This window comes from Elephas maximus, chromosome 7 (assembly GCF_024166365.1).
Source record: "Elephas maximus indicus isolate mEleMax1 chromosome 7, mEleMax1 primary haplotype, whole genome shotgun sequence".
Lineage (NCBI taxonomy): Eukaryota > Metazoa > Chordata > Mammalia > Proboscidea > Elephantidae > Elephas > Elephas maximus.
In genome coordinates, this window is record NC_064825.1 from 17,215,472 (window position 1) to 17,238,081 (window position 22,610).

At 35.8% G+C, this 22,610-nt stretch overlaps 1 protein-coding gene across 3 annotated transcripts in view; it reads right to left on the reverse strand.

Annotated features, from left to right (window-relative positions):
* The window catches only part of DYNC2H1 (dynein cytoplasmic 2 heavy chain 1), a 412,907-nt gene that overhangs the window by 101,442 nt on the left and 288,855 nt on the right, over positions 1-22,610 (reverse strand). For all 3 annotated transcript variants that reach the window (XM_049889447.1, XM_049889448.1, XM_049889446.1), the window contains exon 84: positions 6,975-7,184. In XM_049889447.1, the coding sequence (XP_049745404.1) occupies positions 6,975-7,184 (210 nt within the window). The remainder of the gene's footprint in view (positions 1-6,974; positions 7,185-22,610) is intronic.

Sequence of the window (22,610 nt, forward strand, 5' to 3'; positions counted from 1 at the left end):
TGAGCAAAATGTTTTTAATAATATTCTCTTATTATCCTTTTAATATCTGTATTATCCCTTTAATATAGTGATGTCCCCTTTCTTTATTGTTGACACTGGTAATTTCTGGCTTCTCTATTTCTTGGTATCTCTTTCAGATTAATTGAGTAAAAGCTTATGTTTCCATTATGTCCTTTATTGGCTTATTATTACTATTTTCTTTTTTCATTGGTTGCTTTAAGGTTTATACTACATACTTTAATTATAACAGCCTACCTTTAAGTAATACTAATACTACTTCACATATTAAAAAAAACTTATAACACTGTTTTCCCATATTCATTTTCTAAATGAACGAAAAAGGACAAGTAGAAGAACAAGTTCAGGAGCAAAAATCTCTATTAAACACGTTAAAAAAAAGAAAGTATATTCTATTATCTTGGCATGATGACAGAATTAAGTTAGGGATACTGAAGGAGAGTTCCAAGAGACTAGAGATTCTGGGTATATGTAGACCCCTTTGTTTTTATGTAACTCAATAAAACTAATTTACATTTACAAATGAGCAAATAATCCCAGAAGCTGGGCTATATGAAGAAGAACCCAGCATCAAGAACGGTGGAAGACTCATTAACAACCTGCGATATACAGATAACAAAACCTTGCTTGCTGAAAGCTGAGATGATTTGAAGCACTTACTGATGAAGATCAAAGACCACAGCCTTCAGTATGCATTACACCTCAACATAAAGAAAACAAAAATCCTCACAACTGGACCAATAGGCAACATCATAATAAACAGAGAAAAATATTTAAGTTGTCAAGGATATCATTTCTTTGAATTCACAATGTTCATGCAAGCAGTAGTTAAGAAATCAAATGATGTATTGGACTGGAGAAATCTGCTGCAAAAGACCTTTTTAAAGTGTTAAAAAAAAAAAAAAGCAGAGATGTTAAGTTGAGGACTAAGGTGGGCTTGATGCAAGCCATAGTGTTTTCAATCACCTCATATGCATGCAAAAGCTGGACAATGAATAAGGAAGACTGAAGAAGAATTGACTCATTTGAATCACGGTGTTGGCAAAGAATACTGAATGTACCATAGACTGCCAGAAGAACAAACAAATCTGTCTTGGAAGAAACACAGCGAGAGTGCTCTTTAGAAGCAAAGTAGGCTAGACTGTGTCTCACATACTTTGGCCATGTTATCAGGAGGGATAAGTCCTGGAGAAGGACATCATGTTTGGTAAAGTGTAGGGTCAGTGAAAAAGAGGAGGACCCTCAACAAAATGGACTGACACAGTGACTGCAACAAAGGGCTCATAGCAATAATTGTGAGGATGGCGCAGGACTGGGCATGTGTTTCATTCTATTATACACAGGGTCGCTATGAGTCAGAACTGACTCAACAGCACCTAACAACATGTGTATATAATCAAATTTTGATTATAAATGAAGCAACAGATGAGGTAGAGGGAGGAGTTCCACCCTAGTATTTGATAAGCCTTTGGAGACGAGTATGTGGAGTTCCAGGTACGCAAAGTTGATAAATGTCTCTTAAGGCAAAGACTACAATTTAGCTGCTTGATCACATTAACACAATATTCAATGAGAGATAATGTGGAAAGAACTATAACCTAAGAATGACAGCATCAGAACTGTAGTATAGGCTTTGATACTTTATCAGGAGTAACTCCTTTCAGCTTTAGTTTTCTAAGAAAAGCAAGGATAGATGAGAGTAGCAAATTGGATAATGGCTACAAAAGTGCTCTATAACTGGTAAAGAATTATATAAATATAACCTATTACTTTATTCTAATGGAAAAATACAAATTATTCATCGTTAATAATTATCATTTGGCAAAATAATTCTGGGTATGATTTTTCTAAGCACTCATTTGCATGCAGGGGGATACATTTTAAAAAGGAGAGGCCTTTAAGAAAAGCTCCCCGACAACTTAGAATGCACATTTTTTTTTCCCTAAAGCCTTGACGATCAATGGTGAGGTGGTCATGGATGCTGACAAAGAGTAATGGAGATGAGCAGGGAGGTGATGTGGCAGGTGGTATTGTCCTTTTTGATGGGAATTCTGACTACAGAACAGTGGTTCCCAAACTCTAACATGCATCAGAACTACCTCAAGGACTTGAACAAACACAGACTGTGGGGTAACACACCTAGAGTTCCTAATTCCGTAGGTCTGGGGTGGTGCCCAAGAATTCGTGCTTCTAACAAGTTTTCAAATGATGCTGATGCTATTCTTCTGGAGATCATACTTTGAAAAGCACTGCTATAAGGAAAAGCCACGGCAGAGAGGAGGGAAAGGAAAATCTGGTCTAGCAGAGATCTTAATTCTTACATATCCTGAGATTCTATAATAATCATTTCTGTGGATACAGATGTGCATTTTAAAGAGTGCATCACTTTCCTTCAATTTTCAAAGGTGTCAGTTGTCCAAAAAAATTAAAAACCAGTTGTTCAGAAATTTATTTTGAAAGGGCTTAAGATTCACTAATAATCTTGCTATATCATTGAGAGTACCTGGTTTAAAAAATAAAAAGCCATTTAATGTCACTACCCAGTATATTAGAATAATTTGAAATGTATAGCCAATATATATATGTGCAGTTTATAAGTGGCACCATTAAAATAATTTTCTTTTAAAATGAAATACAATCCATTAATTTCCACCAAAACAGTATATTGCTTTAGTGATTATTCAGCAAGAAAGATAAAGAAATTTGGTGTCATATCTTTTCATGTTATGACTTAAATCCTATATCCCAACATTTAAGAGAAGACTAATCACCTTTTACAATATTATTTTTTTTAACAAACAAATTAGAAGTATTATGACTTTTTACAAGACAAAAAGTTTCAGCAGATCACCAGTAACCATGAAAGAAATAAACGAGTTGTAATTCTTTCTAGGAAAATTCCTACTCCATGTCAGAAATAGTAAAGAAAATGTCAAGTACTGAAATATTTCTGAAATCACATTAAATCATATCACATAACACAGAACTTGTCACATTCAAATGTAATACAAAATTAAATTTTTATTCTGAAATAAATGGAATAGTGCTGAATTCTCAATCTTTGTTAAAACCCACTAGAAAGTAAATGTCAGAAAGTATTTTATTGACATTGTCTTAGTGAAGGAGTCCTGGTGGTGCAGTGGTTAAGCGCTTGGATGTTAACAGAAAGGTCAGTGGTTCAAAACAAGCAGCTGCTCCGTGGGAGAAAGATGTGGCAGTCTGCTTCTATAGAGATGACAGCCTTGGAAACCCTATGGGGCAGCTCTATTCTGTCCTCCTACAGGGTTGCTAGGAGTCGGCATCAACTCCATGACAATGGGTTTTATGGGTTAATGAAAGGCAGCCTAATCTCATCTGAGTTTCACCAGATATTCTAAACTATTCCAAAGACACTATCTGTGATATAATGTACGTGTGCTTCACGAAACACATTTCTCAGCCTTTGAGAAAATTTTAACAGAAACACAAAATCATTTTCACACAAATTATAAAAATACTTCAAAGGTAGTGATATTTTCAGAGGCTCTATTTTTTAATTCAAAGGGTAATATAGGATACTTCATTCAATAAATTGCATATTGAGATTGTCTGCATCTTACACAAACACATTTTAATTAAGAAATAAGTCATCAGGTCCTATGGCTATGTCAAATAAGAAAATACTTAGCAGACATTAATGGAGCAGGAAAGAGGAAAATATGTTATGAAGTATTAAAAATCTGTAACCCCGTTCTGTAACACCATCCTTTGGTCTTAATCAAGGAAATCATTTCATATAATAAAGCCCCTTTAGTTCTTTGTTTTCTTTCAATATGATCTAATGTACCCACATCATACTAAAATCACAGAATATGGTTTAAAATTAAGTTATTCATTTTTTTCAAATGTTTATGCCAAAGGTCACCCAGGTCATTAACAGCAGAAACAAAATAAATTTGGTTTGCCAATTACCCTTCTTTGTTTTGTTAATAACAACCTAGAATCCTCTTGAACTACCCTAGTCTAAGTCCTAACCACCTCTTACCTAGACGAATAAACAGTAACCAACACGATACTCCTACTTCTCTGAACTAATTTTAAACACTGTTACACATGGGGTCACCATGAGTCAGGGGGGTAGACTCCATCCACAGCAGCTAACAACCACCACCACCACACTAATGTTTCAGAAGCTGGCTTTTTCATAATGAAATTCCCTAAAGAAACAATAACAAAATAACTAATATTTATAGCGTACTTGTTATACGGCAAGCACTTTACCCATATGATTTAATTTAATGTCACAATAATCCCGTGATGTCGGTACCATTATTACACTCATTTTACAAATGAGAAAACTAAAGTTTAGAGAGGTTTAAGTGATCTACTCCAGGTCACACAGCTACTTAGTGGTAGAACTAGAATTCAAACTGGCAGACTGATACCAGAGCCCACATTCTTAGCCATTTTGCTACATTATTTCTGCAAAAAATTTTTCTTATTGTCTAAAATATTTTATCCAGCTCCTTAATTTTACTATGCTTCCTTCTATGCAAATCCTATCGGACTTAAACCATGCTCTTCGACACAAGTCTTGTTTTTATATCACTGATATTCTCCTCCTCTTCTTAATTCAACAATATTTAGTCTATATTATACATATGGCCCTTATACAGCATATCAGTGGATTTTGAAAGAAATGAACTTCCAAGAGTAATTATCTTTTGATGAAAAAACTTAAATCATTTACATTTATTATAGCAACCAGATTTGCCTAGGGTCAAATCCTGACTCTGCAACTATTCACTACATTACTCTGGTTAAGTTATTTAACACCCCTCTGCCTCAGGTTTCTCACAGTAAGATGAAAATAGTATTAGTACAACCTCATAGTGTTCCTGTGATGATTGAGTTAATTAATATAAAATTATTAGAAAGTTCTTGGAACTCTTTTCACTGGTTTGCCAAGGTTCTTTCATGAGTAACAACATATATCTACCTCAAATTAAAAACAGATTAGTCACAATTTATAGTACAATACATTACTACAGTATTTTAATAATCACAGATGATTAACTGAGATAGAAAACTATAATTCAGTGAACAATACGAAACTGAAATCCTTTTCCAAAAGATAAGGATGTTAGAGTAGTTCTTTTTGTATATGTAGAAAAGAAATATATATCTCCTTTTTTAATATAAGTAAGACATAGAAAGTTCTAGAAAGGCAATCTTTTTTATCAGACAGAGAGGACTTTTAGGTTGACTATCAGAGGGTTCTCTATATTGAAAGAACAGGAAAAAAAGAAAATTCTTAATTCCCATAGTAAAATATTTTCCAGATACCAAGTTCTATAAGGTTTCTATTTTCCAAGTAGCTAAAATGAATCTACAAAGATATTCCATATTTTTGTTTCTATCCAATATATCTGAAATACATATGCTTTGTAATCATTTTAAATGGTTTAATTATTAAGCAATTATTTGCTAAAAGCACCCTGATTTTCCATTGAGTAACCATCATCTTCTCAGTCTCAGTATATGCATTAAAAATAGAACTGATTTCACTACCAGCTGCTGGGATCAGCATTTGGGTGAAACTCTGGACAAACAGAGCTTTGCACACCCTGTTCATAGAATTAGTATAGGAATAAGTACAAGGCATAGCCAATTGGTTTGAATCAAACCTAATCACAGGATTTTGCTCGAGTTACCAGAAAACAGTGATCACCTTTCTGTTGGACATGAAGATTAGAAGATGTAAAATGCTAGGTTATACCACCTATAGAAGACCTGACCAAAAGTGAAGCCAACATAAACGAAAGCATAGGAATTAGACACATAGGTAGATGATAGACAAACAGATAGATAGTGTCATGGATCGAACTGTATCCCCCCAAAATATCTGTCAACTTTGCTAGACCATGATTCCTAGTATTGTGTGACTGTCTACCATTTTGTCATCTGATATGATTTTCCTATGTGTTGTGAATCCTGTCTCTATGATGTTGATGAGACGGGATTAGTGGCAGTTATGATAATGGGGCAGGGCTCAGTCTATAAGATTAGGTTATATCTTAAACCAATCTCTTTTGGGATATAAAAGAGAGAACCGAGCAGAGAGACGGGGGGATCTCATACCACCAAGAGAGCAGTGCTGGGAGCAGAGCACGTCCTTTGGATCTGGGGTCCCTGTGCCTGAGAAGCTCCCAGACCAAGGGAAGACTGATGGTAAGAACCTTCCCCTGGAGCCAACAGAGAGAGAAAGCCTTCCCCTGGAGCTGGCACCCTGAATTTGGACTTCTGGCCTACCAGATGGTGAGACAATAAATTTGTCTTTGTTAAAGCCAACCACTTGTAGTATTTCTGTGATAGCAGCCTGGATAACCATGATGATAGACAGATTAGATAGACAGATGGATGGATGAATGGATAGACAGACATAGACAGATAGGTAGACACCTACAAAGACAGGTAGGTAGACAGGGAGACAGGTAAGTAGACATGTAGGTAGACAGGTAGGTAGACAGATAGACAGACAGACAGACAGATGATAGATAAAAACCAAAACCAAACCCATTGCCATAGGGTCGATTCTGACTCATACTGACCCTATAGGACAGAGTAGAATTCCCCATAGGGTTTCCAAGGAGTGGCTGGGATTCAAACTGCTAACCGTTTGGTTAGCAGTCGAGCTCTTAACCACTGCATCACCAGGGCTCTAGATGGACAGACAGACAGACCAACAAAAGTTGTTCAGGTCCTAAAGGCAATTTTAAGTCCTACACCTAGCTGACTTAATACCAGCTACCCTTGAACTCTTCAGTTATATCAGCCAATTAATTCCTATATGGCTTAAGACAGTTTGACTTGTGTTTTTGGATACTATTAACTATAAGACTCCTGACAAATGTATACATGATGGAAGAATCATTTATAATAATAAAATACAAACATATATGGTTGAATTGGCTTACCTTTTGGTTTAATAAAGCATTTGCCAATTTTTGTACTTCTGAACTCAATAATGTAGTTCCTCTGATGACTTTGCTGAGAGCGGCAAGTGACTGATGAACACTTTGTACTAAACGAATGGCACTGAATTGTTCAAGAACGATGAATGATAATATTGGAGATCCTTGTCGGTCATTAGGAGGAGACACTTTATGATGAATCAGGTTGGAACTCTACAAGAAGAATATGTCATGTCACATTTACTGAAAAGTAACACAAATTATTGATATAACACCTCAAATGTTATTTAAATGTTTTGTTGTTCTATCCTATTTTGAAGCTGTTTTGAAATTCTCTTGTGTTTTGAATGGCCAAATTTAATATATATGCAAAAACACAGGAAGGGGATTTTAGAGTTCACCAACACTTAAAGTGATGTGGGGGTTGGAATTGAGAGTGGTGAAAAGGGTACCATATTGAGAAGCAGTAGTTGACATAGTAGGAAAAAAAGGTGGAAAAATGGCACCCCTAAGTCAAAGCAGAGCGCAGAACAGCTATACTACCGCCCTACCTCTACAAAGGAGCAGGACAGATCACTGCCTTGACATGCGAATGAACACTTAGTTCAATGTGAACGTTACTTGTTTGTATAGTAAAACATCATACTGAAGAGCTTGTGTGCAAAATCAGTGAATACTACATTTTGGGTATTTGTTCCTACATGTATACTTTAACAGAATCTCTGTTATATAGAATTTCTGGGGCTTCTCAAATTAAAAAAAAAAAAAAAAAGGAATTCAGGGAGTCCAATTTGAGTTAAGAGGGGGGCAAATTACCTTCAGAAGTATTCTGGAAGCATCAAAGAATTGTTAAGAGAAATTTAGGAAGTCTTGTTCTCTTACCTATTATCCTAATTTTATCTGTGTATTCTGCTTAGAATCCTAGTTAAGGATTCTTTCTCTTTGTTCTACTGGTTGTCACATTCATGCAATCTATGAGAGCACTGTCTCTTTTTTCATCTATTTAGCATAACAAATAATTTAATAATATGATGATCTACCATGATATTTTCATTATAGAAGATACATTTCCTTTATTCTCTTCAGAAAATCATCACTAAATAAATTTTATTGGTATAAAATCATTTTGAAAGATAGACTTAGACTATGAGCTCAAGCTTAGGTATTTTATTGCTATTAGTACTATGTTTAAATATTAAAGCTGCTGCAATAATTTTCGAGACATAAATGTATACACTTAAATGAATAATTGATGGCAAACTCAAAACAAATCTAGAGAAGAAAAAAAGTCTATTAACAAAAGTTAATTAAAATTATTACCCTTTACACTGAAACTGAATTAACTATCTGAACCAGATAATGCAATAAATAACACTTAAAGAACACCATCTCCAACCTGAATCACCTAAGAAATAAATTGAAATGAAATTTGGGTTACAGATCTTCCATGGTTCTTTATATTAAAACAGCCTTTGTGGAAGTCAATAACGTGGTATTTAAACATTTATTAATCTTATACTATTCAAGATTCATAAGGTTTTCACTGGCAAATGCTTTTCAGAAGTAGACTGCCGGGTCCTTCTTCCTAGTCTGTCTTAGTCTGGAAGCTCAGCTGAAACCTGTCCTCCGTGGGTGACCCTGCCGGTATCTGAATACCAGTGGCACAGCTTCCAGCATCACAGCAACACGCAAGCCCCCACAGCACCACAAACTGACAGACGCATGGGGGAAGACTCATTAACAACCTGCGTTTTGCAGATGACACAACCTTGCTTGCTGAAAGTGAAAAGGACTTGAAGCACCTAATCATGAAGATCAAAGACCACAGCCTTAAGTATGGATTGGACCTCAACATAAAGAAAACAAAAATCCTCACAACTAGTCCAAGGAGCAACATCGTGATGAATGGAGAAAAGACTGAAGTTGTCAAGGATTTCATTTTACTTGGATCCACAATCAACAGCCATGGAAGCGGCAGTCAAGAAATCAAAAGACGCACTGCATTGGGCAAATCTGCTGCAAAGGACCTCTTCAAAGTGTTGAAGAGCAAAGATGTCACCTTGAAGACTATGCGCCTGACCCAAGCCATGGTGTTTTCAATCATATAAGATTTATTAATCTTATATTATTCAAGATCCATAAGGTTTTCACTGGTTAATGCTTTTCAGAAGTAGACTGCCAGGTCCTTCTTCCTAGTCTGTCTTAGTCTGGAAGCTCAGCTGAAACATGTCCTCCACACATGCATGTGAAAGCTGGACAATGAATAAGAAAGACTGAAGAAGAATTGACGCCTTTGAATTGTGGTGTGGGGAATGAATATTAAATATACCATGGACTGCCGAAAGAACGAACAAATCTGTCTTAGAAGTACAGCCAGAATGCTTCTTAGAAGCAAGGATGGTGAGACTGAGTCTTACATACTTTGGACATGTTGTCACGAGGGATCAGTCCCTGGAGAAGGACATCATGCTTGGCAGAGTACAGGGTCAGCAGAAAGAGGAAGACCCTCAACAAGGCAGATTGACACTGGCTGCAACAACGGGCTCAAGCATAACAATGATTGTAAGGATGGCGCAGGACCGGGTAGTGTTTCGTTCTGTTGTGCATAGGGTCACTATGAGTCGGAACCGACTCGACGGCACCTAACAACAACAATTCAAGATCAGTTGCAAGTAAATTTTGTGGGTTTTAATCCATTCTATTAAGTTGATGTGATGAATCTGCACTATCACTATACAGAACAAGAACACCCAAACTTAACACCATTCAAGCAAGTATTTATTTAGCTACAATCCAAACAGATAGGAAGCTTGATACACTGGACTTTTTAAAAGGCTGATTTAGAGGACAGTAACAATGAAGAATGCCTAAAATTCAAGGGGAGTTTAAGTAAGTACTATGGTCTAGAGATACGCACTAAGTGTAAAATACACATTGGATTTCAAAGGCTTACTATGGAAACAGGATAGCACATTAACAATTTTTTATATTGATTGCATGTTGAAGTGCTAGTATTCTGGATACATCTGGTTAACAAATATATTATTAAAGCTAACTTAATCTGTTTCTTTGTACTTACTTAAATATGGCTATAAGAAAATTAAAAATTCCATACGTGGCTCTCATTTGTGTTCCATAGTATAGTCTACTGGACAATGCTAGTCCAACCAAAACCAAACCAAGCCTGTTTTGTGAAGTCTATTCCAACTCATAGAGACCCTGTAGGACAGAGCAGAACTGCCCCATAGGACTTTCAAGGAGCAGCTGGTAGATTCAAACTGCCAACCTTTTGGTTAGCCGCGGACCTCTTAACCACTGTGCCACCAGGGCCCCAAATGCTAGGCTAGAGGCTATTAAATAAAAATACTGTAAATTTAGCAATAGGAACAGAAGGAAAATTTGGCATAGAGTAGGGCCTCAACAAGTGCTTTATTAGTGAACAAATGGAAAAAAATGTGGAGAAAAAAATGAAGGAGAATAAGGCAAACTGCAGTACATAAGCTGTGATAAATTAATGAGTGAGAAAGTATAATATAAGCAAAAGACGCAAAGTATATTGTAATATACACTATAACATAATCCATTTCCTACAGGGTTTCACAAAATTCAAATAAAAATTCATGTAAATTGATTCTAACTCTAAAAATAGAATGGATATTTAACACATTCTACAGACATTTTAATACAGTAGTGGCATATTGGATTGTGTGTTACATAATCTTAAAATTCAAAAAATACTAAAATAAATTATTATCATTAAAATATAGCTAAAATCATCATACGAGTTAAGTTACAACACTATAAAGTAGGATTTTGGGTGGCAGCCATATCTTTAGTCCATTGCTTATTAAAAGATATAACTGACTGAATTATGTGTGCTTTTTAAGGGTGGCTTTGATATTTTAAAGTTTATCTTATCATCAAAAAACTAAGTGTATTCAGAGAAAATCATTATGTGATCATGGAGCTGCTGGGGGGAAAAGGTTATGGATATTTTTGAAACTTAACTATTAGACAAAAAATCTTTTTAGCAAGAGAAAGAAGTCTAATTTGGTACAATTTAGATGTGAAACCTGGAGTGTTGTTCCTAAGTGACATATAGAAGACTGGCTGCCATGAGCAAGAATCAACTCAGTGGCAACGAGCAATACCAACAGACATTTCCTAAGTGAGTTATTATTTAAGACTTAAGTATATGGGTAAGACATGGAATAGTGCTCTTTATTTTTTGTTTGTTTGCTTGCTTTTAATAATTAGAGCTTTTAAAATTGGTTCTCTCAGGATTGTCACCAAATGATATTCAAGCAAAGGCTACTATATAAGAGATCAGAAGTGGTTTCTGTAAAGGTGCAGATAGGGAAAATGTTAGGCTTTCTGGGCCATAAAGCAAGCCTTAAAATATTTCAAAAGGTTAGTGTTATAAGATCACATTCTCATGTAGTTATGATAGAAATCAGTAACTAAAGGGTAGCTAGGAAAGTGATGGATGTTTGAAAATTCAGAGACTTCTAAATAAAAAAAACCAGAAGACAAAATCGTAATGGCATTTAGAAAATATTTAAAACTGAAAGCCAAAAACTAAACTCATTGCTGTTGAGTCGATTCCGACTCATAGTGACCTAATAGGATAGAATAAAACTGTCCATATTATGGAAGCAGACTGCCACATTCTTCTCCCAAGACTGGCTGGTAGGTTTGAACCACTGACCTTTCATTAGCAGCTGAGTGCCTTAACCACTGCGCCACCAGGGCTTCTATTTAAAACTTAACAAATATTTAAAACTGAGGACACAAATATCAAAACTTGTAGGATACAGCTAAAATAGTACTCAATGAGAAATGTATAGCCTTCAATGTTTAAATTAAGAAAAAGAGGGTGGGGAAGCCACTGAATTAATCACCCAAATCAAGAAGTACATTAGAGAAAGAACAGAATAAAACCAGAAAAAAGTACAAACGCAAAAGCACACCCAATTCTTGGATAGCGGGTATTATTTCTCACCTCCAAATCTAATCGTTTTTATTACCCTTTTCCAAATTATTCCGCCACCATTAACGTAAAGTCATTGTCCCCTTAGCTTCTCATCTAATCTCTGGAGATGCGGCTGTCAGTTAGCTCCCACACAGATAAATCTCTGAGACAGCACAATGCTCAAGGCAGAAATACTTTGCTAATTAGGCTAAACTGTTGCTTGTTTCACTGATGACTTTTGGCAAAAGTCTTGGTTTGAGGTTTAAAGATTATCTCAGGGCAACAGTGAAATTAAGCTATTCTGAACCTACAAGTTTAATTCAAAAGATACACAAATCTACTTACAAATCTGGACAAAGAAATAAAAAAATAAGTTACTGGTTCAACTCTTGCTCAGAAAAAATCCATAGCCTATTTTTCTCTTGACAAATTCTATCAGCCTAAAAGAGGAGTTTTATATGTACCTCTTATCATATGGGTAATTTATGTGAGAACGAATGGGTATTCTGAAGCCATACATAGTAAATGTAAATTGGTCAGAATGTCAGTAGTTCTCAATTGTTTTCATCATCAACCAAGCATTACAAACTGCTGGTTGGCAGCTGGTGTGTAATAAAAATATGAAAGCATGAACTGACCTTTCAAATGTATACATGCATAATATAAGATGAAATTAGGCTGTTTATGTATTATAGTTTTAAATATTTTGTTTCTCAAATAGTTATTTTTCAAACACTGAGTTTCTCAGTACAAATTCCACAAAAATATGAGATGTTAAATTATGCATCTGAACAATTTAATAGAATATATATGAATATAGACCTATACAATAACTGAAAACCCTGGTGGCGTAGTAGTTAAGTGCTATGGCTGCTAACCAAGAGGTCGGCAGTTCAAATCCACCAGGCACTCCTTGGAAACTCTATGTGGCAGTTCTACTCTGTCCTATAGGGTCGCTATGAGTCGAAATCGACTCGACGGCAGTGGGTTTAGTTTTGGAAACCCTGGTGGCGTAGTGGTTAACTGCTATGGCTGCTAATCAAAGGGTCGGCAGTTTGAATCCACTAAGCGCTCCTTGGAAACTCTATGTGGCAGTTCTACTCTGTCCTATAGGGTCGCTATGAGCAAGAATCGACTTGACGGCACTGGGTTTATACAATAACTATGAAAAATGATTCTATTTTTGAAATGTCTTTTGACTCTTCTCTTACTCTACATCACACGGCTGCAATACTCAATAACATCACCTATCATATTGCTCTTAGAACATTACGACTTTCTCTTAACTGGTTTTCAGGCCTCTAGTGTCTTCTTCGGCTGCTAACAAAAAGGTGGGCAGTTCAAATCCATCAGCTGTTACTCTGTCCCATAGGGTCCTTATGAGTCAGAATCTACTTGACGGCAACAGGTTTGGTCCAGGTTTTTTTTAGTGTCTTCTTAATCTAATACACTATTTTCACTATCAGTTTTGCCTTTATAAAAGACAAATGTTTTCACATCACTTCCTCACCCTCTTCTTATTAACTCTGTGGCCTCCACACTACCTATAAAACAAAACCTAAACACTCTAGAATGGCATAAAGCCCTTCTAACCTGTTCCTAATAAACCTTTTTGCCCTTATGCCTCACCATGTCCTCTGAGTATCCTTCATTCAGTCAGGCTAGAATAGCAAATACGGCATACTTTCCCCTCTCTCTGGAATACCATTCCCTCCACTTTTTTGTCTGGAGAATTCCTTACTCATCAAGTAACCTCCTTGACTTCCTCCCAGCAGAATTAATCATTCCCTTATGTAAGCTCCAAGAAACACTGTATACCTGTGCTGTAGAACTTCCACATTTTTTTGTATATTGTTATCATCTCTTAGCAAATCACTAGCAGCTAGCATAGTGGTAAGCATACAGTAGTTCCTCAAAAGACATCTGAGTTATTAATGAATAAGTAAATGAACAAATGAATGCAGTTAAGAGGTATTATTTCTTTTTTTACACATAAAAAAATGATAAGAAAACAACTCAAAAGCGATCCAATCAAGGTCTAGTAGTTACTTAATAGGGAAAAATTAGGAACTGCTAACTCTCTAGTCTTTATTATTCATAAAAATTCACTTATGTTGGATATTTAAGTATAGTTATTCTTTTAAATTTAGCTCATAGTGAACTATAACCTGGTAAAAATAATGATCAAAAACTCTCTTAAACAGGAATGTGGCATTAAGATCTTCCATTAGAAATATTTACACGTATAAGTATTAAATCTCTAAAAAATAAAGGAATTCTTAGTTATTCAAGTGCCATACCTTATGGAAACTATTACACAACTTATAAATAACTACTATAAACATGCAAAGGGAAATGAATGACAGCTGGGAAGGCTTCCGGAATATGTTGAGACTTTATCTGGCCTTTATTGGATCTGTATAACTAAGGGCCTCAGAGACAGAATTAACCATGGTTTGTTCATCTAACACCGAGATCTGCCTTAACACAGAAGAGGGTTTGAAGGCTGGATATGGAGACATGGTGTAGAACAACAAGAACATAATCAAAGATTTTATTTAGGAAAATCAACGTGATCATGACATGAAGGATTTTTGGAGGAGGTAGATACTAGAAGAAAAGTTAAATTTCAAATTTTCTGCAATAATCCATTAAAGAAAGAATACAAGCTTGAAGCATGGTAATGGCTGTAGGAATGAAATGAAGAAAATAAAAACACAAAACGTTACAGCAGAATGTAGTAGTAGATAATTGATAGATTAATTTGGCTATCATGCATTTAACATAATGATAATTTTTAAAAGAATTAATGTATATTTTACAAATAAAATTAATAAATTTTCTATAGAGTTAAAAAAGTTATGTTTGTTTCTGAATAAAATGGCAAACTGTCTCCTTTTTTTGAATCCTGACTGACAAAACAAGAGAATGTTGATCCCTGAAGGTGGTACAACAAACATGGAAAAACTCTGGGAGACAGAAGTGTTTGAGTACTTGGACGTGGAAGGATATGGTAACCTACAACGGAAGAGGGCTAGCTGCCATGGCTAGGATCAGGCTATGATCCTATATACCATCACCATATACCATGTCGGAAACCCTGGTGGCATTATGGTCAAGAGCTACGGCTGCTAAGCATAAGGGTCAGCAGTTCGAATCCGCCAGGCGCTCCTTGGAAACTCTATGGGGCAGTTCTACTCTGTCCTATAGGGTTGCTATGAGTTGGAATCAACTCGATGGCACTGGGTTTTATATACCATGTCATCCCTTCAGAGGTGAAAAATAGCAGTATCAAGTGCCAGCCATAGGTAGCAGGGTACCTTCAGGTACATGCAGTACAGCTGTTGTGGCAAACAGATTGAAATAGGGATTATATAGACAGGTTGGCTCTAGGGTTTTAAATCTCTCAGACTGTCAAACAGAATACATAAAAAAAAAAAAAAAAGGAACACCAATGCATATTATGGTGAAACTTAAGAAGATCAGAGACAGAATATTCCAGCGGGAAAAGAATCAGGTTAATATCAAATTACTTTCCAGCAAAAAGATGAATCAGCAATATTTTTCAAGATTTCAAGGGAAATAATGGGAAGCTAAAAGTGGATGTGTAGCTACTACACTCAATATCAGCTAAATGTGAAAATGAAACAAAGATATTCTTAGAGGCAAAAATCCTCAGAAATGTTAATGTGCAAAGATTAACGTTTTAAAATGTTTTGGAATTGGCTTAAAATTAGGGGTTACTTCCTCTGAACCAGACCCTGATTCTTTTCATTTCAATGAGACACAAATTTAAGAACACTGAGAACACAGTTAATGCATTCACATGCTGTTTAATTACCCTTTAAAAACAATGTCCGAACTATATTAATTTGGTTTTAGCCCTTTGCTTGAAAGCAAAAATCTGAAGCATCTAAGTGGTGATAGCCATCGGAGTGGTCTTGCAATTTACTGTCCATGTACAGTCTCCTAAGGGCATGGCCCATAAGCCCATTTTGAGTAAGCAAATTGATTCCTCTTTAAACAAATGAGAAAGCCTTTCTTTAACTAGAGAGAGATAAGGCAGTCAGTCCTACAGTGAAAGAACTTAAAGGAATGAACTTACATGTATCATTCATTCTCACATGGAAAATGAAAACAGCAAAGCAACTTCTGACACACCTATGAACAGTGTTCATAAATTTATCAACACTCAATTGTTTATCTGAAGTTAAGGGATTTGGGTGTGGGGACAAGTGGGTTAGGATGAGGCTGATTTGGAGATGCAGAAAGAATGTTTAGGATTACTGAAATCGACCATTATAAATATTTGGGTTTTAATAACAAAAACAAATGAACACAAAAGTTTGTGTTAAGTTTTAATGAACTAAAAAAAAAATTACCTGAATTGCATATGCCCATCTTTGCAATAAAAGAAGGGAAAAGAATTACCACAATCCAATGAAAATATAAAAACCAACCTACCATGCTACAAAAGCAACTGTTTCACCAAAATATGGAGAAGAAAAAGTTCATTATTTGTGTTTTGTATATTCATACTGGGGTTAACTCTTTTGTGCAAGAATGTAAGAGATAAGTTTTATTTTTGTTTTAGATTTTTTAAGTGGAATTATATAACTAAATGACTGTTTTTCCCCAAACACCTGTACAATAATCAAAAGAATTAAAACAAAACAAAACAAAAAAACCTTGTACTTAAACTGAATAAGAATATTACTTAAATTCCAGTTAATATTATATGTTAGTCTACAGGGTCGCTATGAGTCAGAATCAACTCTATGACAATGGGTTTGGCTTTTGGTTTTAATCTGTTATACAATGTTACATTACTGAAGACAGTATAGCAAATTAAAAGTGTCATAGAGAATAAAAACAAGATAGAATGCTATGCTCAGCTAGATCTTCTCTAGATCCTGATTTTGTTACCTTTCTAAAAGATGAATTAATCATACTTCATTTTGTATAATAAAAGTAACAATAAAGTTAACAGTTTTTGAGCGCCTCTTATGTGCCAGGCACTATAACTATTTAATACTCGTGACAATGTTAGGAAGTAGTAGTATTCCTACACCACAAATTTCATTATTATCTTTTATAGTGTTTACTACTGTAAGAACAGAAAAATAAAACAAGCTATTGCTAATAACTGGAAACCCTGGTGGCGTAGTGGTTAAGTGCTACGGCTGCTAACCAAAGAGTTGGCAGTTCAAATCTGCCAGGCGCTCCTTGGAAACTCTATGGGGCAGTTCTACTCTGTCCTATAGGGTCGCTATGAGTCGGAATTGACTCGATGGCACTGGGTTTGGTTTTTTTTGGGGGGGGGGTATTGCTAATAACAACCTGGATTGTCAAAATGTTGGCAGAAATTACAGTTAAAGTTATAACTAGTCAGTGAAACGACTTTTTTAATATTCAACTGTTCTCCTTTGATAAAGCGAACAATGATAAAAAAGAAAAAACTCAGTTTCTATCTTATAAATAAGACATTAAGTGATCTGCTAAAAATGGGAGGTCTCCAAGATATCAGATTTACAGTATAAAACTTCTCATAGTGCTATAGTAAAAAATTGTTTAAGATTTCCTTTCAGTTTCTATTTTTTTGACTATTGATGAGACTAACAAGTATTTTAAAAGTAATAGCTACTGGAATCACAAAACACATTAAAGAAAAAAAAATCTAAGTCTGATAAAGCAGTATACATACATGAGTACTCACACACATACAAATCTATATAATGAAATATACATTTTAGACAACAGAATGACACTGAATGTAGATAACATTTGTATAGAACTTACATACCAATCATTAATTAAAAATAATGATCATCCTTCTGGCTAGAGAAGTAATCCACTTAAAACAATTTTATTAGTATTCAATTAAAAAAACTCCCCTAATGTTCAATTTAATTAGGATTCTAACGTGACCCATTACATTAAATGAAGCTACATTTCCCTACAGCCTTATATTCTTTAATTAGGGCAAGCTCCTTTGTTAATTACATCTTTAAGATAAATACCAGAAAAATTATGCTACTCTTCTAGGGTCATTGTTTAGTTATCAAAGCGATATCAAATAGAGACTTTAGAACAATTTCATCCTAATATCTTTAAATTCTGTATTATTAATAATACCTACTATTTATTCAGCTCTTATTGTGGGCTAAGGGCCAAAGTCAGGCACTCGGGGCCCTGAGGGTGGCTTCCGGCCAGGCCACTACTGCCCTGTGCACTGAAGTTAAGATCTCTTTGCTGATGGCCGCAGGCCCTGATGTATTTACCAAACCAAAAACCAAACCCATTGCTATCGAGTCGATACACTTACAGAGAGAGAATTTTCCCTATTAGATCAAGCATTACCTTCATCCTGAGTGCAACAGGGGAAATCTCAGTGTGGCCCTACCCCAGGTCTTATTTCCTGATGTATCTAAAGGCATGCTTTGTGACTCCAGCAAGTCCCCTTTCTCTCTCTGAGGCTCCCTCCCTGGACCACCCTCTGCCCCATGCTCCATTGGCTCCCTGTGTTTACATCTCAGGCTTCTTGTTTTTTATCGTTGGCTAGGCACAGTTCTAAGAGCTTTACAACCAGTCCTTTAACAATATATTATTATCTCCATTTCACAGAGCAGGCAATCGCCCAGAGTCACATGTGAAGGTGGCAGGGCTGGGATTTTACCAGCCAGTATGGTTACACACACCATGACTTTAACAACTACATTACACCGCATTAAAAACGAACGGTAAATAGAACTCCCTTATGACCCAGCAATTCCACTGATAGGTATAAACCCAAAAGACTTGAAAGCAGAGACTCAGGCACTTGTACACCAATTTACTGCAGCACTATTCACAATAGCCAAAAGGTGGAAACACCTTAAATGCCCATAAACAGTTGAATGGATAAACAAAATGTGGTATATACACACAATGGAGTACTACTCAGATAGCAAGAAAAATGAAGTCCTGATACATGCTACAGTATCAATGGAACTTGAAGACATTATCGGAATGAAATAAGTCAATTACAAAAGGACAAATATTGTATGACCTCACTTGTATAAATAGACAAGAAAAGGGAATGTACAGAAACCAAAGTTTACCAGTGGTTATGAGGGGTGAGTGGGAGCGGGGAAGAAGGGAAGTTATTTCTTGTGGAGTATTGAGTTTCAGTTTACAGTGATGAAAAAATCACACTGATTAAGGGTAGGGTTGCAACCAATTAATGTAATTGTTGTCAATAAGTTATATACCTGGAAAAAGTTGTGTAACAGACATATTGAAAATGATGACCAAAAAAAAAAGATTAGTTGCTGAGGCTGTTTAGGTACAACCAAACACCTCATGGGATCTGGTTCCTTCATTTTGGAAGTTTAGGGTCATGGTTTTATGGGACATCTCAGCTAACTGGCCTAACAACATGTTTACTGTTTCTGTTCTGCCTCCTAGTTCATTGCATAGTGCCTGGGGTCTTAAAAGCTTGCAAGCGGCCATTCAGGGTACAAGGATTGGTGTCTTTTTGCCTGGAGCAACAGAGGAAGAAACAGAATCAGGATTAGGAGGAGGCAATTCAGTGTGTGCCTACTTGCCTCCAGGAACAACTGCCAACTTTGCCATGAGATAAGAAGAAACTGGATATTTCCTGGCTACCATTACTGAACACTTTGATCAAAGATTCTAAAGAAGAATTCTGATCAGAAGGGGGGACATAAAGAACAGAATTTTCAAGCTCTTAAATGCTCTGAAGCTATGGAGGCTGGATGAACCCCGGAAACTATTGCCCTGAGATGATCTTTAAACCTGTAACCAGAAATATTCCCTGAAGTCTCCTTAAAATCAAACAATGGTTTAGTTTAACTGGTTAAGAATGTCTTCCTTGAACACTGTGCTCTTTTAAGATAGACGTATTTTTGATCAAATTGACAATAGCAACTCGAAAGATTAGATAGGAAACTTAGGGGACAGTAAATTTACGTTAAGGGAGAAGAATAACTCAGAACAGGGAAGTGAGAATGTTTGCACCATTTGAAGAATATAATCCATGTTATTGAATTGTACATTTAAAAACTGTTGAATAGGTATATGCTCTGCTGTGTATATTCGCAACAACAAAAATAAAATACATTATAAAAACAAACAAAAAAGAATAGTAAAAAAACATTTTATTTCTCTCCTATTTAAAATCAAACTTTATATTATCTTGCCCATATGGCTTTATTATTATAAATAACACAATGGATTAAACTAAAAAGTTTATGAAAAAATACATTTTTTTCTTCTAGAAAAAAAGAGTAGAAGAACATTTTTTTCCCATTCTCAGTCATATTCCTTTCTCCTATGAATTGCTGTGAGCCTTTGGCTAGAAAAAGACAAGGAAGGATATTCTCTGAGAGCCTTCAGCAAGAGTATGGCCCTGCCAACACCCTGCATTCAGACTTCTAGTCTCCAGAACTAGGAGAAAATAAATACTTGTTGTTTAAGCCACGAGTTTGTGGTGCTTCATTACAACAACCCTAGGAGACTAATATACTGGTAGGTCTCCTCTCCAGGTCTTGCATGAACACACCCTGAATATACAGAGTTCCTCTAAAACTAACAGTTCTAATTAAGAAAAAAAAAAAAAGGGTAGGGGCAGATAAACTGAGTATAGAGAAAACTACTTTAAAATAACTAAAATATGCTACATTTTATCTTTGTCATGAAAAACAGATTTGGAACAGTTCATGAGAGCTGTAGAAACATTAAAGTTTACTAAACTTGGTTATATCATAAAAAAAGAACTCTGGACAAAATCAAGCAAAAACTGAACAAGATGTCAGTATATTTAAATTAAATGCCTATTATATCATCTAAAGAATAGACACATAAACACTAAATTAAGAACAAGGATGCTTGGAGATGTTGTAGCACCCTATTTGGTTTAATAAGTCAAAACAAAACAAAACAAAGGCCAGGAAGTTTAAACCTGATTGATTGAAAGGGATTGAAATATGACATTATGTTCAGCTAAATGGAATAGCTCAAGCTCTATCAATAGTTATCAAGGGTGAGAAGAACACTTCATATATCCTTGCTGAGCTAATAATTAAAAAGAAACAAACCAAAAAAATCTATAATTGCTGATATGGTGGAATTCCATCTAGTCAGTAGCATGGGCCACAAAGCAAAGCAAAATCAAGCCATTAGAAGGTTTCACATTTAGAGAAGCAGTAATATCAAGTTATCTGGAATCTCTGGAAGAAAATTTGGGGTTTTTAAAAATACATTTTAAAGACAGGAAGTTTCCATATTTATCACCGATCCTTTGTTTAGCAAAAATCATTGTCTCTGTTTTTTTGAATGTTTTAAAGAAGTTTGTTTAATTCTTCAGCATCTTCGACTATTTCCTCTACTGGATCATCCCCATTACCGACAAGCACTCCAGTTTTCCATCTTTAAGAAGAAAACACACTAGGTCCCATGTCTTGATCATCTTATTTTTCTGCTTTCCTTTATAGCACATTTATAGAAAGAGCTGGGTATACATAATGCCTTCACCTCCTTGCTTCATATTCATTCTATTTAGCCTTTCTAATCTAACTTCTTCGGTGTAGTGGTTAAGTGCTACGGCTGCTAACCAAAGGATCGGCAGTTCGAATCCGCCAGGCACTCCTTGGAAACTCAATGGGACAGTTCTACTCCGTCCTATAGGGTCGCTATGAGTTGGAATTGACTCGACGGCACTGGGTAATCTAACTTCCAGTTCCCTCATTCCACCTAAACTTTTTGTGTCAAGGTCACCAAGGATTTTTATTCTGCGAATGCTCAACCTCTCAGAAATAATTTAACGATTTGGCTCCATATGAACCACTGTCTCCTCAAGGTTTCTATGACACCAACCTCTTTCGTGTTCTTGTTTTGTTTTGCATTTTTGTGTTCATTCCCTTCATTAATACTCTGGCCACTCCTTTCCTGACGGTAACTCTAATTTTTGGAATTCCTTGGGGCTCATTAGTGAGCTCTCAATTCTTTCTCTCTTTAGAGGATATAATGATTTCCCTTGACTTTAAATGCCCCCGAGATACTGCCAAGTCCCAAATGTACATAAACTAGCTTGAACACTTTTTTTGAGTTCCACACCAGTATATCCAGCTACCTATTAAATTAAACTCTTGGCCATCCCCTGAGGCGTTACTGCCTACTCCACCCCTGCCTCTGTTGAAATTGTTATTCCCTAATATTCCTTAGTTCAGTAAATGGTGCCATCTCCACCCAGTCATTCATTCCAGAAAATCAACACATTCTTTTTTTTTTTAAGTCCCACATCCAAATTCATGTTCAGGCTCTTTCAATAATACTTGCAATATCTAACCTGAATGCACCCACTTCTTTACGTCTGCTCTGCCACCACAGTCTGAATCATAATCAACTCTTACCTGGACTAATGCAAGATCCTCCTGACTATTCCTCTTACTTCCTATCTGACCTCACTCCAAACTGATTTCAATACAACAGCCATAAGCGCTTCATTTCTTAAAGCCCTGCCAGCAAGAATCTATCGACTTTATCAGATTCCACTCTGTTCCTTGTACTCTCTATATTCCAGTCACACTGCCTTCCTGTCAGCTTTAGTGAGTGTGTCAAACGTATTCACTTTTCAGAGATTTTGTGCATACTGTCCCTTCTGCTTA